The 18,589-nt window shown below is 51.5% G+C and overlaps 3 protein-coding genes across 4 annotated transcripts in view; 1 reads left to right on the plus strand and 2 right to left on the minus strand.

The window, feature by feature from the left end:
- Positions 1 to 107: 107 nt before the first annotated feature.
- Positions 108 to 12,659, minus strand: PDAP1 (PDGFA associated protein 1). The gene is made up of 6 exons (XM_004705561.2): positions 12,572 to 12,659; positions 6,678 to 6,769; positions 5,205 to 5,312; positions 3,369 to 3,490; positions 1,541 to 1,692; positions 108 to 798 (listed from the first exon to the last, which is right to left on the minus strand). The coding sequence occupies exons 1-6, from the start codon at positions 12,582 to 12,584 to the stop codon at positions 740 to 742; spliced, it is 546 nt and encodes a 181-aa protein (XP_004705618.1). The 5' UTR covers positions 12,585 to 12,659; the 3' UTR covers positions 108 to 739.
- Positions 12,660 to 12,950: 291 nt separating this feature from the next.
- BUD31 (BUD31 homolog) lies at positions 12,951 to 17,791 on the plus strand. 2 transcript variants are annotated; one of them, XM_045285161.1, is made up of 6 exons: positions 12,951 to 13,081; positions 13,902 to 14,029; positions 14,499 to 14,612; positions 16,617 to 16,739; positions 16,932 to 17,098; positions 17,573 to 17,791. In XM_045285161.1, exons 3-6 carry the CDS (start codon positions 14,519 to 14,521, stop codon positions 17,621 to 17,623), a joined length of 435 nt encoding a protein of 144 aa, XP_045141096.1. In that variant the 5' UTR covers positions 12,951 to 13,081; positions 13,902 to 14,029; positions 14,499 to 14,518; the 3' UTR covers positions 17,624 to 17,791. The 2 variants fall into 2 exon arrangements, with proteins under 2 accessions (XP_045141096.1, XP_004705619.1); XM_004705562.2 differs by lacking the exon at positions 13,902 to 14,029.
- Positions 17,792 to 17,819: 28 nt separating this feature from the next.
- Positions 17,820 to 18,589, minus strand: part of PTCD1 (pentatricopeptide repeat domain 1) — a 12,071-nt gene continuing 11,301 nt past the window's right edge. Inside the window, exon 8 of the mRNA XM_045284509.1 lies at positions 17,820 to 17,999. Within this exon, the coding sequence (XP_045140444.1) occupies positions 17,820 to 17,999 (180 nt within the window). The remainder of the gene's footprint in view (positions 18,000 to 18,589) is intronic.

The raw sequence follows: 18,589 nt of genomic DNA on the forward strand, positions 1-18,589 counted from the left end.
TCGTCCCTGGACCCAAGCTGGGTACGTGCCTAGAAGCTTAAGAAGGGGACCCTGCGTGAGAGCGGCTGCAGCCTCTGCAGGGCCCAACAACAAACATGAAGCGAAGGTTAAGATAATGTCAAGTTTAATCGGCCAGATACACAAGTTGGATTTTCGGAGCTTGTCTCCCCTGGGTGACACACAGTAAACAGGTTCCTTGAAATGATGGAGGGGTCAGGTTAAAAGTGGATCCTGGCCGGTGGGCAAGGGGCGAGGCAGGGCAGGGTGGGGGAAAGGCCTGTTGGAACACTGGCCAGGGAGGAGCCAGGACCCTCAGGCCTCAGAGGACAGCCTCTTCTTGTGAGCAAGCACCCAGGCGGCAGTCTGGGGTTGACTGTCACAAACTGGTAGGAGTGCCCTAAGCACAGCTGCCTCCCGTGCAATCTACCTAGGAATAAAAGCTCCTTGGACCCCACCTAGCTGTGACCCCCTCCCCCAGGCTCTGAACTCCCCAAAACATTCCAATGGCTACATAGCAATGCTTCCCTGCATCTTTCTGTCTGGAAGATAGCAGCCGCTCCCGCCCAGCCCTCCCACCATCCCCCCAAACAATTTCTGTGCCAAGATGAAGAAGAGGCCCCGTCCACTGGGGACTCCTAGCCGTGAGGGGCTGCAGCAGCGGCACCGGGGCACAGGGCAGGCCGCACAATGAGGTCCTGGCTGCTGGCTGGCCCCGGATCTCCTCTCCCCACAGCCACCTTTACTTGTTGAGGGACAGCGACTGCATTCGTTTTCCCGACAAAGTCGCATCGTCTTTCGCTGAGGGGAAGAGGAGAGTTAACAGCAGCCACTCAGAACCACAGCACCGCCTGCAGTGGATCAAATCCACCCTAACACTCAAAGACCCTGTAGGATGGAGTAGACCACCCTGTAGGGGGTCCCAAAGCCGGCTCCAATCTTGGTGAAAGCAGATGGTGACATCTGTCTGCCAAGGAAAGGCAGGCAGCTCAGCACTTAACCACTGTACCACCAGGACCCCCTTAGTCTGCTAAGTCTGCCAATAGCCGCCTCAGCGAGCACAAGGAACAAGACCACAGGTGTCCCCAACTGTGGCTTTGTCCACATACCTGGTGCTGTACAAATGTACCGGCCGCTGCCCCCTCCGGCCCTAGCCACTGGACAAACAGCATTTCTTCATTGCCCCCTCCTTGGCACACAACCCCATCGTCCTAACCTCTCCCTGGGGCTCTATCCTCTGAGGTGCACCACATGTGACATCCTCTCCTGCTGGGGCCAGTGAGGCCACACTAATGGAGCGGAGCAGGCCGACACCTCCAGGTGGACAGCACAGAGCTGTTTCTGGGCCTCAGTGTCCTGTCACCCCGGTGATAGGAGGCAGGCGAGCAGGAGCTCCCAGGGTTCCCAGCTCTACGTGTGGAAAGGATGCCCTAACCCTTCCCCTGGCCTACAGGGAAAGCGTACCCCCTGGACATTGGGGAACCCAAACATCTCTAAGGTCACAAGCCACCAGAGAAGGAGTGGAACAACACTTGAGACCTACCTTTCCGCTCTTCCTCCTTTTTCCGGGCTGCCTCCTCACGCTGCTTCCGGATGATGGCCAGCCGGGCCAGGTCAGCCTTGGCCCGCTCTGTCTTTCCTGCCATGTGCATCTTCATGTAACGCTCTTTTGCTTTCTGCTTCTCAATCTCTTCTCTGGGGGTCAGGGGGATGGACAATGTTGTGGGGAACAGCTTTGCCATGTCTCGGGGTGGGGCATAAGAGCCAGGACAAAGGTCAAGGACTCAGGCTTAGTGCCAAAGTGGGGAGGGGCCCTGGCTCCTGTGCTGCCCCACCACCACCCAAACAAGCAGTGGCAAGCCCAGCCCTGCTAGCAGTCGTGCCTAAGAGGAGGGGCTGTGAGGGGCACGTGGTGTGTGCAGAGGATAGGGAGCTGGACCCTGTGATGGCTTTCAGAGCCCCAGCCTATTTAAGGACAAGCTCTGGCTAGGGGGACACCACTCAGGGTCTTCCTGACTAGGACCAAGACAGTGAGCTGTATCCAGGGTGATGCCAAAAAGATGAAGGCCAAGGGAAGGAGAGAGGAATAAGCAGCTCCAGGCCACAGGCAAGGAGAAAAACAAGACACCCAATTGCAGGTCAAGGGACCTGTAGGGTGTTAACTGAAAGGTCGGTGTTTCGAACCCACCAGCAGTTCTGTAGGAGAAAGATGAAGCAGTCTGCCTTTGTAAAAACAGTCATAGAGGCAGACCCTTTATCAGCCAGAGCAGCTCAGACAGCCCAGAGGCTGGCTCTTGGCAAGGGCGGGGAGAGGTGGGGGTGGGGTGGAATAGGGGACAAAGGCTGGACTGGGCCAGGGTGACTCTGTTGCTGATCAAACCACTGGCCACTGGGGTGAGGGAAGTGGAATCCTGGGTGAAGGTGACTTATGGGGTATGAGGCTAGAAGGCCCACTACTCAGACTCTGAAAAGCCAAGGCTGGGGGGAAAGGGGGCAGGGGGAAGCTAGCCACACAGTAGCCTCCAAGGGCTCAGGCAAAACAAGAAACCAGGCTCTTGAGCCTGGCTGGGAGAGGAGACCCCAGCTACCAAGGCATGGATAAGGCAGATGTCATCTGAGAGTGCCACAGATAAGACAGCACCCACCTGCCCAGAAGATTCACTAATGGGGTGGGGGGTGTCGAGAGTTGGGTACCGCTGAGCCAGGCCCCCAGAGCTCTACACCAGGCTGCCTGAAGGTACAAAGGACCACTCCTCACTGGGGAGGACAATGAGACGCCCTCAGGGCAGTGATGTGTCCCTGACAGTGGCCGATAAAGCTCTTCTGTGTGGGGAAGGCCAGCACCAGTCCAGGCTGAGTTTCAGCCCAAGAGAGAAGCTACCAGAAGGTCCATAGACAGTTCTCCAGACAACCCTGGGTGCCACAGCAGCCCAGCTGGGATGTGGGGTAAATCCTAGCAGTCCTCAAAGAAAGAAGGGGAAGCTGGCTGCTCTTCCCAAGGACCCACACCAACAATCACCCGAGGTCCCAGGTCAAGAGGTCAGGACACTACATGTTGGGGAACAAACCTCAAACAGCGCTCAATTCTTGGCCTCAGCCTCACACAAGCACTGGCAAGACATCAGCCCTGCCTTTGCATGGACTCAAGAGGCCTCACAGAGCCCTGTCCCTGTGGCCACAAAGTGCAGGGGGCTGCCAGTCAGGACCAATCAGCCCAGGCAGCGGCGGGCTGCTTAGGAAGGGAGCAGCTGGGTCAAGAGCAATGCTCAAGCTCACGTTCTGCTGGGGAAGGAAGCTCCTCAGGGCAGTGGGGATGGGACAAGCAGGCCCCACAGCAGGGTCCTGGGCAGAGGGCCGGCCCCCCAAGTTACCGTTCTCTCCTGGAAAGCTCCTTGGGCCCATCCAGATCCAGCTGCGTGACTTTTTTGGTTGTCTGTGCCACCCGGTTGGGGTTCTCGATGTCGATGAGCCCTTCGACGCCTTTTCGCTTTTGCTAGGATGGGGACGAGATGCTGCCGTTGGAGGTTAGGTTTTGCAGAGACACCCCCCCTCCTGGGTCACTCCCCACCCCTACCCCACACTTCTGCTTCCTGCCTGTGGGACAGCACTCAGGAGGTGCTGGGACTCCAAAGTGCACACTGTGTGTGATGGGGGGGGGGTGGGGGGACCCGCCTAGGATCCCAGAGTCAGAGAGGGTAGAGGTGGTTCAGAAATGCCTAGCCTGCCCAAGGGGAACCCAAGCCAGGTTCATAAGCTCAGACTAGGGCACCCCCACCCCCCAAACCCTGTGCCTACAGCCAAGCACACAATGAATGCCAGGCCAAGGGCATGTGCCCTCACGGCCCATCCCAACCCTACCCATTTTGGCTGATAGGAGCAGAGGAAGTGGCTAGAGCAGTAGTTCTCAACTACCTTCCTAATGCCATGACCTTTTAATGCAATTCCTCATGTGGGGACCCCCAAATCATAAAATTATTTTCACTGCTACTTCATCACTGTCATGAATTGGGTGACCCCTGTGAAAGGGTCATTCGACACCCCCCCCCCAAAGGGGTCTCGACCCACAGGATGAGAACTGCTGGCTAGAGAGGGCCATCCAATCTCAGAGCCTACATGGGTTTCCAGAGGCCCAAGAACCTGAAGGCAGTATCACCCACCTCCCCAGTTCAAGAGAGAGCAAGACCACACACTTTCTTGAGGTTAGCACATTTGTTCAAAGTTTCCTTCCAGCCCTGGCTGTCCCTTCTAAGCATCCAGGGTGACACTCCCACACAGGCCCGTCAACCTGACCACTCTACAGCGCATCTGGGCACCCAGCTCTGTGCTTCCACCACTATGCCAACCAGTCAGTGCTGCAAACCTGGCCCTGTCCAGGCCCTCCTCCCAATTCCTCTTCTACCAAACCTCACACCTTTCCCAGAAAACCCCAACAAGCCTACCCCTAAAATATGGCTTGAACCTGTCCACTCACCTCCACTGCCACGGCCACCTCCCTTGTGCCAGCCACTAAGCCCTGTCTGCTCAGGCCAGTGCACTCTGCCTACCACTCGTCACAGAGAAGCCTAATGGCGACCTTTTTTCAAATCACTGGTCAATTGTGACTTTAAAACAGATGAAAATGTAGAGAGAGGCAGGGAAACCAGGTGACGAAAGCGAAGAACAAGAACTCACACACACTGTGACACATGGACCACAAATTCCACCAAGAACTCGTGTTTTATGTGGGTGCCCCTTGCACATAGGTTCCCTGACGCCCATTATTCACAGAACAAGTCTGTAACCACTGCTGACCAGCTGGTGTAGAAACTGAACAGGAACCTACACAGCTGTATAAACCTTCACTGGAAACACAGTATTATTAAGCAAACATTACATGAAAACCAGGCCCTCCCTCTCACTTCACCTGCAGGAATGGTCCCACCAACCTCTTTTCCTGCACCTGCACTACTCTCCTCCTCACCCACTAGGCCACAGCCCCTCACACACTCCCCCGAACCCCACTGTCCCCCCCTTCCTTGTCTTTCAGATCAAAGCTTAAACGGCACCCCTTCACCCCACCAGCGTTTCTCCAAGCACATCACAGCCCAGCTCCCGCAGAACACTCAACACTACTGAAAGTTTACTGGCCATTTGTTAGAAGCAAGGACCTTGTCACGCCTGGTGCCAACCACATCCTTAAGAGACATCCATGGACAAAGTCTCAGTACCTGGTAGTCATCATCATCATCCTCACTCTCGTCCGAGTCCAGAGATTTCTTCTCTTTTTTGGGGTCACTGGCAGCCCCATCTCCACTCTCTTCTTGTTCCTCTTCTTCCTGTTTCAGAAATGCACAACCTGCAGAATCAAAAATGCAAAAGAAACCCACGAGACTGTGACCCTTCCCCCACTGCCACCCTTCGACTGTGGAAGGCTGGGATCAGATTAGGGCTGAGGTGGCTCACTCAGCACCCAGCACTGGACACAGCCAGCCGGCCCACGACCAAGGATGGCAGAACTCAGCCTGCTCCTGTGACCTGCCCATTCCCTTCCTGGAGTCTAGGTGCCAAGATACACAGGCTTTCCTGGATGAGCCCTCCTTCCCACTCACACGGCCAGTGGCCCGGCCACCCCCACCTGCCCTCGTGGACACCTGTGACGGGCCCTTTCCCTCCACCTTCCTTGCCTCCCCCAGAAGCCTCCCATCTCTCCTTATCCTTAAGGCCCTCCCAACCACCAAGGAGATGTGGCCTCTCCTTTCTCTGGGTGTCTGGGACATAAGCATTCTGCCACCCAGCTGGCCCTTACCCAGGCAGTTATGGATCCCAACCATACAAATAATGGGCATCGGCCCACTGAGCAAGAAACTGGAGTACCTTCTAGTAGAGACTTGCTAGGGTAGTGGGTGCCCCCAGGCACAGGGTAGAACTATGTCCCCCAACTCGTGACCCACAGAGCAAAGTGAGAAGATTTAGGAACTTTGAGCTGAAAATGTGCTGGCGGAATGGGGTTCACTTATTAGCCAGGTTTGCCTAACCAGGCAGGAGGTTCACTGGCTGAGTAGGGTGCCTCTGGGCACTTCGCAGTGGAGCCGAAGAGCGTTGCAACGTTTGCCTAAGCAGGGTAGAGACTGGCTGAGCCAAGAGACAGGCTAAGGGTCAGGAAGGGGCCTACCTGTGGGCACTGCTGAGAAGCTGTCTTGGCCACAGAACTGTATCCTGGTTGATTCCTGACTTTGAACTGTACTCTTACTTCCCTGACCTCATAATCCTAAATACGCTGTGACTTTTGTGTGGCCATGGCAACAAACGACGGAACTCAGAGAAATAGTGTCTGGCCTTAGAACTGCTAAAAGGGTCGTGGGGGAAGAAGGCATGTCTGACCTCCCTCTCAGAGGTATTAGCCTTGGGCTGCTGGCCTAGACTCTCATGCCTTCTTATGAAGCTAGTGGTCAGACTCCTCTATCATACCATTTTTGTGCATCCTGTGGCCTGACAATGGTGGGAACAGAGTATTAGGAACACTTACATTAGCCCAGTGACATGCTTCTTTGTAATTAGTACAATCAGAGGTAGCTCTTGACCTGGTGTTAGAGGTTCTGGGTTCCCTGACCCTAAGAGGGGTGGTCCTTGCCTGGTCTTCTGGGAGCTAGAGATAGAGCCACCCTGGGCCATTGGTGGGATGTAGACAGCCATGGACTCACCCTGGCCTTCTGTTTCTCGGCCTGGAGCTGAGCGTCGATCTCCTCAGGGCTCGTGTACTGCCTTGCCCGGCCCTTATGGCCACCCTTTCTCCCTGCAAAAGAATCAGCATTTTAGGAGGGGGCAGCTCTATGACCTCCAGAAGACGGTGGTCTATGGGGATTGCTCTCCTTACCTCCCCCTCCCAATACTACCCCCATGTACAAAAGGATACAAGCACAATGGATGACAGCCCTAATGTACGACCAGAGTGTATGTGGGACACACAGCCCCACAAATAGGGCCTGAAGGGACAACACGAGTGTGTTAGTGTGGGTTGACTAGAGAAACAATTCACACTCATTAAAAGAGAGCTTTATATAAAAAAGTAATTGTATGTCCAATATTAGTCCAGGTGTCTGATACTGGTCTATAAATTCCTCTTCACTCACGCAGCATATGCAATAGCACTGAATGCAGGAAGATCACAGGACAGTGGGTGGAAAGTCTTATGAATCCAGTGGCAGTGGAAGCATCTCAGTACTAGTTGAGTCTCCAGTACTAGTTGAGTCTCTACGTGGCTCCTCGAGCTCCAAGGCTTGGGTTGCTATCATCAACATATCTCCCTGTGGCTTTTCAACAGGAATGTCTTGCAGGGAGATGAAGCAGAGCGAATCTGTGCCGGTCTGGCCTCCAGCAAGCTATTTATCTCCATTGTACCTCCAAACGAGGTAATCAAATTGCAATCTGATTGACAGGCTAAACTCTACCCCTTCGCTCGTAATAGTCTCAAATTGACCCCAGATTATATAACTACCACAGACCACCCCTTGTCAACCTGACACTTTCCCACAACTCTTTAGCCATATATATAATTTTCAAACAAGCAATAATACAATCACATCTGTACCTAACAGGATAAAACTAAAATGCATGTAATTTTAAAATGTGCCACCCTTATTTAAACACCACATTCTGTAAGTGAACAAAAGTACTCTATACTTATGTAAATACCTACAACATATTCCTATGAATATATTCCCCCACTTATAAAAGTTCGTAAGCCAGCCACTTCATGCCTTTATCTGTTCCATTTTGGGTATCCAATTTCTATGCTGCCCACTTACATTAGCCCAGTGCTCTGAGGAGACAATCATATTCTTTGATTTGAAGAATCTTCATCCCAGGTGGAACCTTGTGAATTTCGCATCCATAAGCAAAGTCAAATGAGGACAGGCCATCCATAAAGTCAGCAGCAACATGCACCAGTTCACAGGCTCAAGTATCTTCTCTTTATTTGGTCGTGTTCTGGTCAACTCAATGTGGGCTGCCTCACTTAGCCTCCCCAGGATGCCCATTGGCTGCCTTGCCTTTAGACCATGGGGCCCATCACAAATTCTCAACAACTCTAGCCCTCTTGGGCTAGGTCATGAGCTTCAGACTAGTCAACCCACTCTCTTCTCCTCCAGTCCCTGTGAACCAGGTCCACGGGTGTCAGTGGCCAGGCTCAACCCCTCTCTTTATTGCTACGTTTCTCTCACTTCCACTCAACAAGTAGAGTGGATCCACATGGTCACTTAGCAACATTTCAGCCTGCCCACATGCACCCTTTAACATTCAGTCCTGAAAAGGATTAGTTTCTTATGGCTCCACAATTTTCCAGTCTCAAGCACAAATCACAAGTTCAAAATTTAAAAATCCCAAGAGTTCCTGCCTCGCCCCCCTCAATGTTAACAGCCCCCTAGGCAAGACTCTTCACCTTCGAATGTACTGTATTAGGCACTCAAGACTTTGGGTGGGGCTTATCCTTTTCAGAGTCTTCTTTGAAGGCGAGTCCTAAACCCATTTAAAATTCCAATTTTAATGTCTGAAGACAAGTGGGCTTATACACTTTCTATTTTCATATTTCCCAATAACCATTTTTATCAATCACTACATCAACAATAAGCAGAAATCAGTATAAACAAAGTAGAAGCAGATCCTAAACTCAATTCTTAAGGCAGTCAAGTACAATCCTTATCTCCCTATCTTAATCATTATCTATTCTACTGATACAAAACATGGGATTAGGCCTCTGACTACATTTTCTGTCAGCCATTTTGACTAAGCAGCATAGTTTCAGAGAAAACGTTTAAGGGACGATTTCGCTCTCTGGGCCCAAAATATACATTAGTCACATTCATTTTCACTATTTCAAACAGGAATAACCAAAGAAAATAATCAAAATTTTAACTTCCTATATTCTTTCCAGAAAACAACCCGTACACTACACTGCCATTGTCTGACCTCTGGCTACCCAATGAAAAACTACCTTGAGGTAGAGGTCACACAAGCATCCACTCTCCATCTTCACAATTTGTTTCTCTAGTACCCCAGTCCCAAGGTACCATAGTGTGTTAGTCTGAGTTAATTAAAGAAACAAATTCATGGGCACTCACATGTGTATAAGAGAGCTTTATACAAAAGAGTATGGTAATTGTATATTAAGAAAACATCCCAGCCCAGTTCAGTTCAAGTCCGTAAGTCCAGTATTAGCCCATGTGTTTAACACTGGTCTATAAATTTCTCTTCAGACTCATGCAGCACATGCAATGGCACTGAGTGCAGGAAGATCACAGGCCAGTGGGTGGAAAGTCTTGTGGATCCAGTGGTGGTGAAAGCATCTTAGTGTTGGCGTGGGTCTCCACATGGCTCCTCCAGCTCCATGACTCTGGCTACCATCTACAAAACTCCATGTGGCTTGTCAACTGGAATGTCTTGCGGGGAGATGAAGCATAAAGTCTGTGTCGGTCGGGCCTCCAGCAAGCTATTTATCTCTGTTGTGCCTCCAAATGATGGGGAGGGAGCGGAGCACAGCACAGCACAGAGCCGACCAGCAAAACCCTGAGAGAATGGGTGCTGATGCAGTCAATGAGATTAGTGCCATGCTTTCTCTGTCCACGTCATGGGCACATTCTGAATCCAACACAGGGTGCAGGAGCCACTGCTGCCCCTGCCTGTCTTACAGGTCAGAGACTGAGATCAAGGCAGAAAGGGGCAGCAAGGAGCTGGGAGTCCAATCAAGGGCACAAAGCCCTGCTCTCCTGCTTCCTAGGTTTGCAGCCTCAGGCAGAGTTCTTAACCTCTAAAGTTCTCAATTTCCCACTTGGACCTCTCCCTCTCAGGGCTGTCATGCCAACAGACTAGTTAATTTGGGTATAGTTGATAGGACAGTGCCTGGCACTGGATAAGCACCATGAAGATTAAGCATCATTTTTAATGATTGTTTTTCTAATGAATGGGGTAGGGGAGGGTACATCACTGGCCCCATAACTGATCCACTGCAGGTGTCATGAAATGTAACAAAAGGCAATTCTACTCTGTTCTATAGTGTTGTTATGAGTTGTAATCAACCTGATGGCAGTGAGAGGTGGAATTCCTGGCCAGTGCCATATGCAGCAAGCATCCGTTTATTTATGGAGGCGTGCACGCTGCTACAACGCTCAGCGGGTTTCAGTGGTGCTTGCAGCTTAAGGCAGACTAGAAAGGAAGGGCTGGCGATCTGCTTCAAAAAATTCAGCCAGTGAAAACCCTATAGATCATAATGGTTTGACCCTGGACATTGCGCAAGACCAGGTAGAGTTTCCTTCTACTGTGTGTGGGGTCACCAGGTACCAGGGGCTGATGAGATGGCAGCCAGAACTACCTCTAACCAGAGGTTCCCAAACTTATTTGGCCTACCGACCCCTCTTCTGAAAATAATTACCCAGTGCCCCTTAGCAATAAAAAGCTTACACTATAATCCATAATCCAGGGTAAAACGTATAGGCAGTATCTGCTTTTGCAGCACTTCCTTCCCTACCAGTCCAGCGGCCCCCAGCGGTGATACCACTCATTTTGGGAAATACTGGTCTAAACATTAAAAAATAGAGACTAGAAGCTATAGCCTAACCTACTTGAGTAGGGTGGTATGCTCTTGGTGGGCCCCAAAGGATGCTGGAGGAACTGTGACCTCACTACCCCCATAAGCTCTCTTCTGGACACTGAGACACTGCTGACTCCCAGGGAGTTCCTCCTCAGAGCAGAACCAAATACCAAACCAAACTCACTGCCACTAGGTCAATTTTGACTTATAGGACAGAGCAGAACAGCACCTGTAGGTGTCTGAAACAATACCTCTTTACACAAGTAGAAAGCCTCATCTTTCTCCAGCAGAGTAACTGGTAGTTTGGAACTGCTGACCTTGCAGTTAGCAGCCCAACTCATAATTCACTACATTACCAGAGCTCCTGTTCCCAGTGCCAAAATCTGTAATTAGATGGCCTTGGCTTCTGGAGCCTCCAGGGACAGTAGTGGAGACACTGGCGTCTCCTGCATTCAAGAGCAGCTGCAGAGCCCTAATTGGACTACTGCAGAACACAGCACCCATTTTTAATGACTACCTGGCCTCCCAGGGGTGTGTCAGTCTACGCTAGTGGAAGTCCTATTGTGAGAGCACAAATTCACAGCCTAGAACACCAAAACCCTCACTCCCCCTCGTCATGCTCCCTGGCAATTGTAACTCCTCAAAGCTGGTTCCTGTGGGCTCCCTTCTTGCTGCCAGGTTGTGTGATAAGGCCCTTAATTGGGATCATCCCTAGCGGTTCTGCAAGCTTTCTACAAACGCTGCCCTGTTAGCACAATGGAAACGAGTGGGTCCAAGGTGTTTGGTGACTTGTAGGCTTCTTTATAATGCCTTTGAGGGTCACTATTAACCCAAAGGCTGGTGATTCAAACCTAGTCAATGACTCTAGGGCTGGCCATTTACCCAGAAAACCCTTCTGGGGCAGTTCTACTCTGTCATATGGGGTCACCATGACAATATCTAAGAAGACGCAAAGCTTTTTACAAGACAAAAGACCAAAGCATCCATCTAGCCAGGGATTCCTATTATAATGTTTGCAATGGCACTTCCCAGTCTCTGCCCAAATTACCCATTAAACAGTAATCTGGGTTAAGTGGGGAGCTGTAAGCCTCCATGTCCCTGGGAGCAGTGCCAGAGACCCATCTGGGTGTGTGAGAAAGGCCCAGGTAGATGTTCCTGGACCGAGCATGCCCAGTGCCTTTCCACCAAGCTGACACCTGAGCTGCCACGAAACAGCAAACATCTGCTCCCCGCCAGCAGCCAGCCAAGCACCCACGACCATTTTCAGACACCCACCCCACCCCTGAACGCAGCCTAATCATGAACTCAGTGTTTCTGCGAAGAAAACGAGCTGTGTTCAAGACCACCTTCGCCCCCCCCCTCGCCAAGTTGGCCAGTAACCCCGCTGGGATTCAAACACGGGTCGAGTCTCAGGGGACAGAGGACAGTATACAACATATGCCCCACGGCTCCGTTCCCAAACATAGGCAGTGAGGGGTCACGGTGGAACCCTGGCGACGGCACTCCCCTACTGCCCAGGAGGGCTCAGCGACTGGTCCAAGACACACGTGGAGTTGGCCGGGCCCAGGAGCATCCCGCAAAGGCGCATCGGATTGCGGCTCTGTCCACGTTTTACGAGCGAGGCAGGAGGGCGATCAGACACGGGACGCGGTGACTCAGTCCTCACCCAGCCTCGAGGTGGGAGGAAACCTGAGAGGAGTCGTCTCGTCCCGTTTCGCCCCCCCCCGCCCCCACCTCCCCGGCCTGGGGAAACGCGCTCCGGATCCTGCCTTCCACGTCGGGGAGAACAAGCGCCGAAGGCTCTCTCAGACCCGCGAAGTGGCTCCGCGCCACTACGGCTCTCGGTATCACCACCGGGACAATTGGGCGTCGAGGCCCTGCCCTGGCCCTCAGCCGGCGCAGACGCCCGCCCTCTGCGCCAGCCTCCGAGGTGCCCGCGGGCTGAGGGGACAACGGGAGTGGGACCCGGGCGGCTCCCCCGAAGCCCTCAGTCCACGCGCGCCCGCCCCTCACCTCCTTTAGGCATCGCGGCTCCGGCGGCTCCTGCGGCGGCGCCTCGAACTGACACCGGAACCGGAAGTTCCTCGGGCTCGACTCTTTCCGCCCGGCCAAGCGCTCTCGGCGCGCCGCCGCTACCGCCGCCGCCGCTGCCGCGAGGAACGAAACCCTCAGAGGCCCTCAGCTAGAGACTGTCCCGCGTGCCGCCTGAATCTAGGAGCGCCCGTGCGCTGTCCGGCCCACAGTGCCTTCAGTCACTTTTCCAGGGACAATACGTGTCCTTACTAAAAGGACATACCCTTCCTAGAAGTGAGGGCCCAGGATAACAGCGGTTACGGAATTCTCCGCAGGCAGCTCTGTGGACACCCAGAATGACGCAACTTCCGCTCAGCTAGGGGAGGGGTTCCGCGAGGACCTCACCTGAAAAGGCCCGTGAGAAGTCAGTGGAGTAGTGTAGTCGTCAGTAGTCTGTCATTAGTGGAGAAGTCGGTAGAGTGGCGGCGGTCGAAGGAAACGGAGTTTGGGGTAAGTGTGTGGCTGCTGTGGTAACGGTTTGGGTCAGAGGTTGGAGGTCTCAGAGGCGATCTGCACGGGGATGAGGTCGGGCCGTTGCGACGAGAACCCCGAGGGTGAGCCTGGGAGAAGACCTCGCCTTTATTTCGCTGAGGGGATGGCCGAGCTGAGGTTTTCGAGTAGGGTTTTCAAGAGGTTTTCTCGGCCTGAGATTTGTTTTGTCGACATTTTGCTTGTTCTAAGCCCGCTTCCAGTGCCATCCTCCTGAGTCTTCCCTGGAGTCCCGGTTGTGACGTCCTCGCGCTCGCTTTCTGAGCGCCTTTCTCGTCTGCCCGCCCGCCCGCCCGCGAGCATCTCTAAGGGACTAGGCTGCCCGCCACCTCGCCCTTTTTGACCTGGTTACATCGCACCTGTTGCCACCCTCGGGAGGTCTCTACCGACTCCCAGCCTGGGCCAGGATCCCCGAGTAATAGAAAAAGGGACCTTTTTCAGTGGCTGTAGCTTTTCTGTAACCTCAGTGTGCCGCTATGCGACCCTGACTTTACCTCGGTGTTTAAGGCCTCGCTGGTAAGGTTGCTCTGGAGAGAGTGTCAGAGGAGGCTGTAAACTCCATCACCTTTCCGAAGGAAGTGGATAAATTAGGGGGTGATGAATCTGTTATGCTTAAAGATGAAAGATAATTGGCCAACATTTTCTTTACCTGCAGGGAAATGTAATGTGATTTGAAAAGCACTTTGTTATTAAGATTTGGACTGCCTCATTGCATGGGCTGGTGGCATGTTTGTTAGATCTAAAAAGTACAGCAGTCAGCTGATGTGTCCTCTTTTTACAGATGAGGAAACTGAGGACCAGAGAGGGAAAGTAACCTTCTGAGTCACCCAGTGAGCTGGACTAGAACCCAAGCTTTTAACAGAGAATCCAGAGGTCTGCCAATCACGCCCTTGGCCAGCAGTTTCTAAGGTGCTTTAGTTTTAATACTCATCCTCCTAGCGCCCCTAGTCCTAGTCCTCCTCATACTGCATTGTAATTACCCTTTGAACTGGCTGTGTCACCTGCTAGATTGTCACCTCAGGGACAGAAGCCCTGTCGATGTCGTCTAACACAGGGCCAGGTTTGTAGTTGGTATTAAGGTTAACAGCAAACATTTAAGTATTCCCTGGACACCAGACATTTTACATAAAATTATGATTTTAATCTTCACAGTGACTTCAAAACGTTAAGTTCTTTTATTGCCAATTTAACAGATGTGGAAACCGAGGTTTAGGGATTTTAGGCCACAGCAATGGGAAAGTAGCTGAGCCAAGAATTAAACATCAAGGTTTGGGATACTGGGCCCTTTCTGTAGCCACTGCCTCACACTGCCCATGGTAGCTGGTAAAGGCTTCAGGGAATGTGAGGTTCGGGAGCCAATTCCTTTCTTTTTTCATAGCCCCAGATATTTGAATAAAAATGCCTAAAGTCAAAAGAAGCCGGAAAGCTCCTCCAGATGGCTGGGAGTTGATTGAACCAACACTGGATGAATTGGATCAAAAGATGAGGGAAGGTGAGCGTGGGAGTTGGGTTGAGTTGGTGAGTGTGGGTTGGCAGGGTCCCGGCAAAAATGCACGTCGAAATTGGAAAAGGTGGCGGGCGTATCCTTGTGGCTCCTACATGGACACATCCATTCACTTTTTAAAAACCAAATAAATCCATTGCTGTCATATTGATTCTGACTCATGTGATATATGTTGAGAGTAGACCCGTCCTTGGCTTTTACGGATGTAATCTGTCTGTCGCTAGACCTTCCTTCTGAGCATGTAGGAGCCACTAACCTTTAGATTGGTGCAAAAGGTTTGTGCCACTTGGGACCTCTTATTAACCCCGAGTAGTACTGTGAATACCTGGACTAGAGAGAACACTAAGAGGGCTTCAGCAAAGTGGTGTGTGTCTTTTCGGTGGTGGGGGTGTCAATTTAGGGTTTGCACACTCCCCTGTGGTCAGTTGGTAGTGTTGCAGGCTGCCTTGGGAGACCTCATCCACAGCGTTCTCTGCATCATTCCTGAGGTACTTTTGAAAGCTTCTTTTTAAACATTTGTTGCTGATTTGTAATGACAAAGCCACATCTCCACCCACCTCCTTTTTTTTTCTCTCAGACTTCAATACCCAACACCTGCAGTAGTCAAGGTCGTTTTGGGAACTAGGAATGCTGGAGTAGCAGAGATTTTTTTTCCAGCCCTTGAAAATAAACCCTCTTCCTTCTTTAAGGGATGATGGGTTTGTTTTTGAGACTGGGGGAGAACCTTACTTTGGATATGTTTCATACTTTATTTCCAGTATGTCCTACTCAGCACATCTGTTGAATTGCCTTGAGGTAGGTGTGCACTGTTACCTGGTTACAGCCCTTCCTTTGCAGATCTAAATTTAGACCTACCTTTTTTTGTGTTTCAGAAAGGACTTTTTGGCTGGGAAGTGAAACTAGAGGTACCCTTAAAGATGAGTGAGATGCTACAGGCCAGGGGTTATCTTGCAAAAAGTCCATTGCTGTAGGTATAGGTATGGGAGAGAGGCCAAGGGGGGTTATAGAAGTTCTTTTAGCATGATTCTTTTCATCTGTTCACTTAGCTAAAGGCATTTCTAATTTAAAAAGATGACTTTCAAATCACTTGCCTAAATTCTTTGCTAACGTAATTTTATGAGCTGCAAATCACATACTTTAAAATTCACCTTTCAGAAGTGCCCGGTTGAGTCCTCTTTTAGTCTACTCAAAGTTGTGCAGCCACAACCACAATCAGTCTTGAAACATGTGGTCAACCCCAAGAGAAGCCACTTCCCCACCAATGGCCACTCCGTATGCATGCCTACAGTGGTCATCCTGGTGTCTGGATTTGCCATTTGCCATAGAATGCAGTCTTTGGGGACTATTTTCTTTGTATAGCCTTAGCAGTCCAAGGCTCCTCCATCTTGTCAAACAACTCACTGCCTTCCAGCCACTCTGACTCACAGGACAGAGTAGAACTGCCCAGGTGCATCCGATGGTGTAAGTATTTACAGGAGCAGAAAGCCTGGTCTTTCTCCAGAGGAGTGGCTGATGGGTTTGAACAGCAGCCTAACACATAACCCACTATGTGCCACCAGGGCTACTTTCATGAGTAGCATATTGCAATGCTGCATTCATTTCTATTGTCGTGTATTACTATTATTTAAATATTTGTATGGTTGTATCTTATTTATTCATCCATGGGTGTGAACTTTTCTTTTTCAGCTTTTTGGAACATCCCCTCTGGGTACAATTCCGTGGGTGTGAACTTTTCTTTTTCAGCTTTTTGGAACATCCCCTCGGGGTACAATTGCCGGTAACTGTTCTACAATTTGCAGAATTGCCAAGCTATTTCCCAAAGCAGCTGTACCGTTTCACGACCCCACCAACAGTAGTCAGAGTTCCAGTGTGTCTACATCCTGTCATCCCTTGTCAATGTTCATTATCTTGATTATAGCCGCCCTAGCAGCTGTGAAGTGCTATTACCCCACTCTCTCCAAGCCAAACAACTGGCCTGCCTTTTCTCCCCAGCGGAAACAGAGCCCCACGAGGGAAAGAGAAAAGTGGAGTCCCTGTGGCCCATCTTCAGGATCCACCACCAGAAAACCCGCTACATCTTTGACCTCTTTTATAAGAGGAAAGCCATAAGCAGAGGTAAGGGGTTCGCTTCTGACCTTCCCAGCTGGTTTTCAGCGACACGTAGTCAGGGTCCTTACTTACTCCCCCTGCCCAGAGCAGCATGGCTTTTCTGAGCACTGACACGAGAGGAGGGGTGGGCCCAGCAGTGAAGGCTTTCTCAGGAAGGGGATGGGGTTTGTGACACTAGCCGTCTCATCTTCCCGACAGAGCTCTACGAGTACTGCATCAAAGAGGGCTACGCCGATAAAAACCTGATCGCAAAATGGAAGAAGCAGGGCTATGAGAACCTGTGCTGCCTGCGCTGCATCCAGACCCGAGACACCAACTTTGGGACCAACTGTATCTGCCGGGTCCCCAAAAGCAAACTTGAAGTGGTGAGCCACCACCCACCCACCCCATGTGATTGGTGTGGCATTAGCTCTCTGCAACCTCGGTTCACTGGAGCTAAGATTGCCCTGTCAGGCCCCTTACGCAGGGCTTTGGGGTATCAATTTCAGCTCCACCCTGAGGCACATCACTGAGCCTCCCCCAAAGGCTGTTTTCTCACCTGTAGGCAGGAGGATGATGCCACCTCAGAGTTGGGAGGGTGAATCAGTCCTATCTCATCTCCCACCCCAGCCCCAGTAGACCCTCCCCCTTCATATGACCCTTGGGGACATATCAGAACTTTTTATTCCAAAACTAAGTGTGGTGCTGGGCAGGCTGCAGGCCCCTTTAGACAGAGCTGCACTCAGCTTTGCTGTAGGAGTTTCTTTTGTTGATTTTTATTTGAGCGAGGAACTGGTTGGAGTCCCAAAACAGTTTATAGCTTTGAGGGAACGGGGCCCTGAATAGCATCTCTGTTGCAGGGCCGGATCATCGAGTGCACTCATTGCGGCTGCCGGGGCTGCTCTGGCTGATCCCTCCAATCAGACTCCTTTCCATCCTGGACTTTGGATTTTATTGGCCTCCATCATGCCCCTTTCCTGGGAGCGTCTCCACCCAGATCCACTGAAGCAGGGGCTCCAGGGGCAGGGCCTCGTGTGCATCTTCTGTGATTTGTAATCATAAAAAACCTTCCAGCTCCAGGCCTATGTTCGTGCCTCCTTTCAGAGTCTAGGCTCTGTCTGAGTCAGCCTCTGTCCCTGGGCCTTGGTCTCTCTGGTCTCCCGTGGGTTTGGTCCTGAACTTCTCCCAGGGGTGGGGAGTTTCCTTGGCTGGCATCACTTTCAGCCACTGCTTGTAATAAGCTCGGAAGCCATCAATCTTTTCCAAGTAGGTGTTTTTCCCTTTATACTGTGATGGGAAAAGCACTGTTGTTAGTCACTGTGTATTCCCTCAGCAAACCCTGCTTGACTCCCACCACGCTGGCTCAGGCAGTTACGGCCAGCATGGGCCTGGGCAAGTGGAGTGCCAGGAAAAAGCAGTACTAATAATCGCCCTTCTACTTATACGGGTCCCCGTCTTTCCCTGGTGTCAGCCCAGATGCAGTGGTCTCCACACAAAGGGGGATATGGCTGAGACTGGGAGATGAGTGTACCAGAAAGAGGTGACTGCAGGACAAAAGTGTATCCCCAGAGATCATGGCTACTCATGCGATCAAGAGAAGGCAGAGTTACCAACCCCGCATCACAGACTGAGGAGACTTGCAACCCATGACTTAAGGAAGACACTCACCAAGTCAGTGCCAACTCAGTGACCCCACAGGCCAGGGTAACTGACTGTGTGGGGTTGCCAGGACTAATTCTTCATGGAGGAGAGAACCTCATCTTTCTCCTGCCCCAGCAACTAGTGGTGCCCACCCGCCATGCTGCAATTAGCAGCCCAACACATTCCTGCTACCTCACCAGGGCTCCTTGTAAGAGAAAAGATGAATTCCAAGGAAT

Source organism: Echinops telfairi, unplaced genomic scaffold (genome assembly GCF_000313985.2).
Source record: "Echinops telfairi isolate 266 unplaced genomic scaffold, ASM31398v2 ScPeMD7_5;HRSCAF=22, whole genome shotgun sequence".
NCBI classification, from domain to species: domain Eukaryota; kingdom Metazoa; phylum Chordata; class Mammalia; order Afrosoricida; family Tenrecidae; genus Echinops; species Echinops telfairi.

Coding starts and splice junctions, on each gene's coding strand:
- PDAP1 (XM_004705561.2), bottom strand. Junction 3,491..5,204: donor ATGATGATGATGACTACCAG/GTACTGAGACTT, acceptor TCCCCATCCTAG/CAAAAGCGAAAAGGCGTCGA. Junction 799..1,540: donor AAAGGAGGAAGAGCGGAAAG/GTAGGTCTCAAG, acceptor TCTTCCCCTCAG/CGAAAGACGATGCGACTTTG.
- BUD31 (XM_045285161.1), top strand. CDS start 14,519: ATGCCTAAAGTCAAAAGAAGCCGGAAAGCTCCTCCAGATGGCTGGGAG. Junction 16,740..16,931: donor GAGGAAAGCCATAAGCAGAG/GTAAGGGGTTCG, acceptor TCTTCCCGACAG/AGCTCTACGAGTACTGCATC. Junction 17,099..17,572: donor CCAAAAGCAAACTTGAAGTG/GTGAGCCACCAC, acceptor TCTCTGTTGCAG/GGCCGGATCATCGAGTGCAC.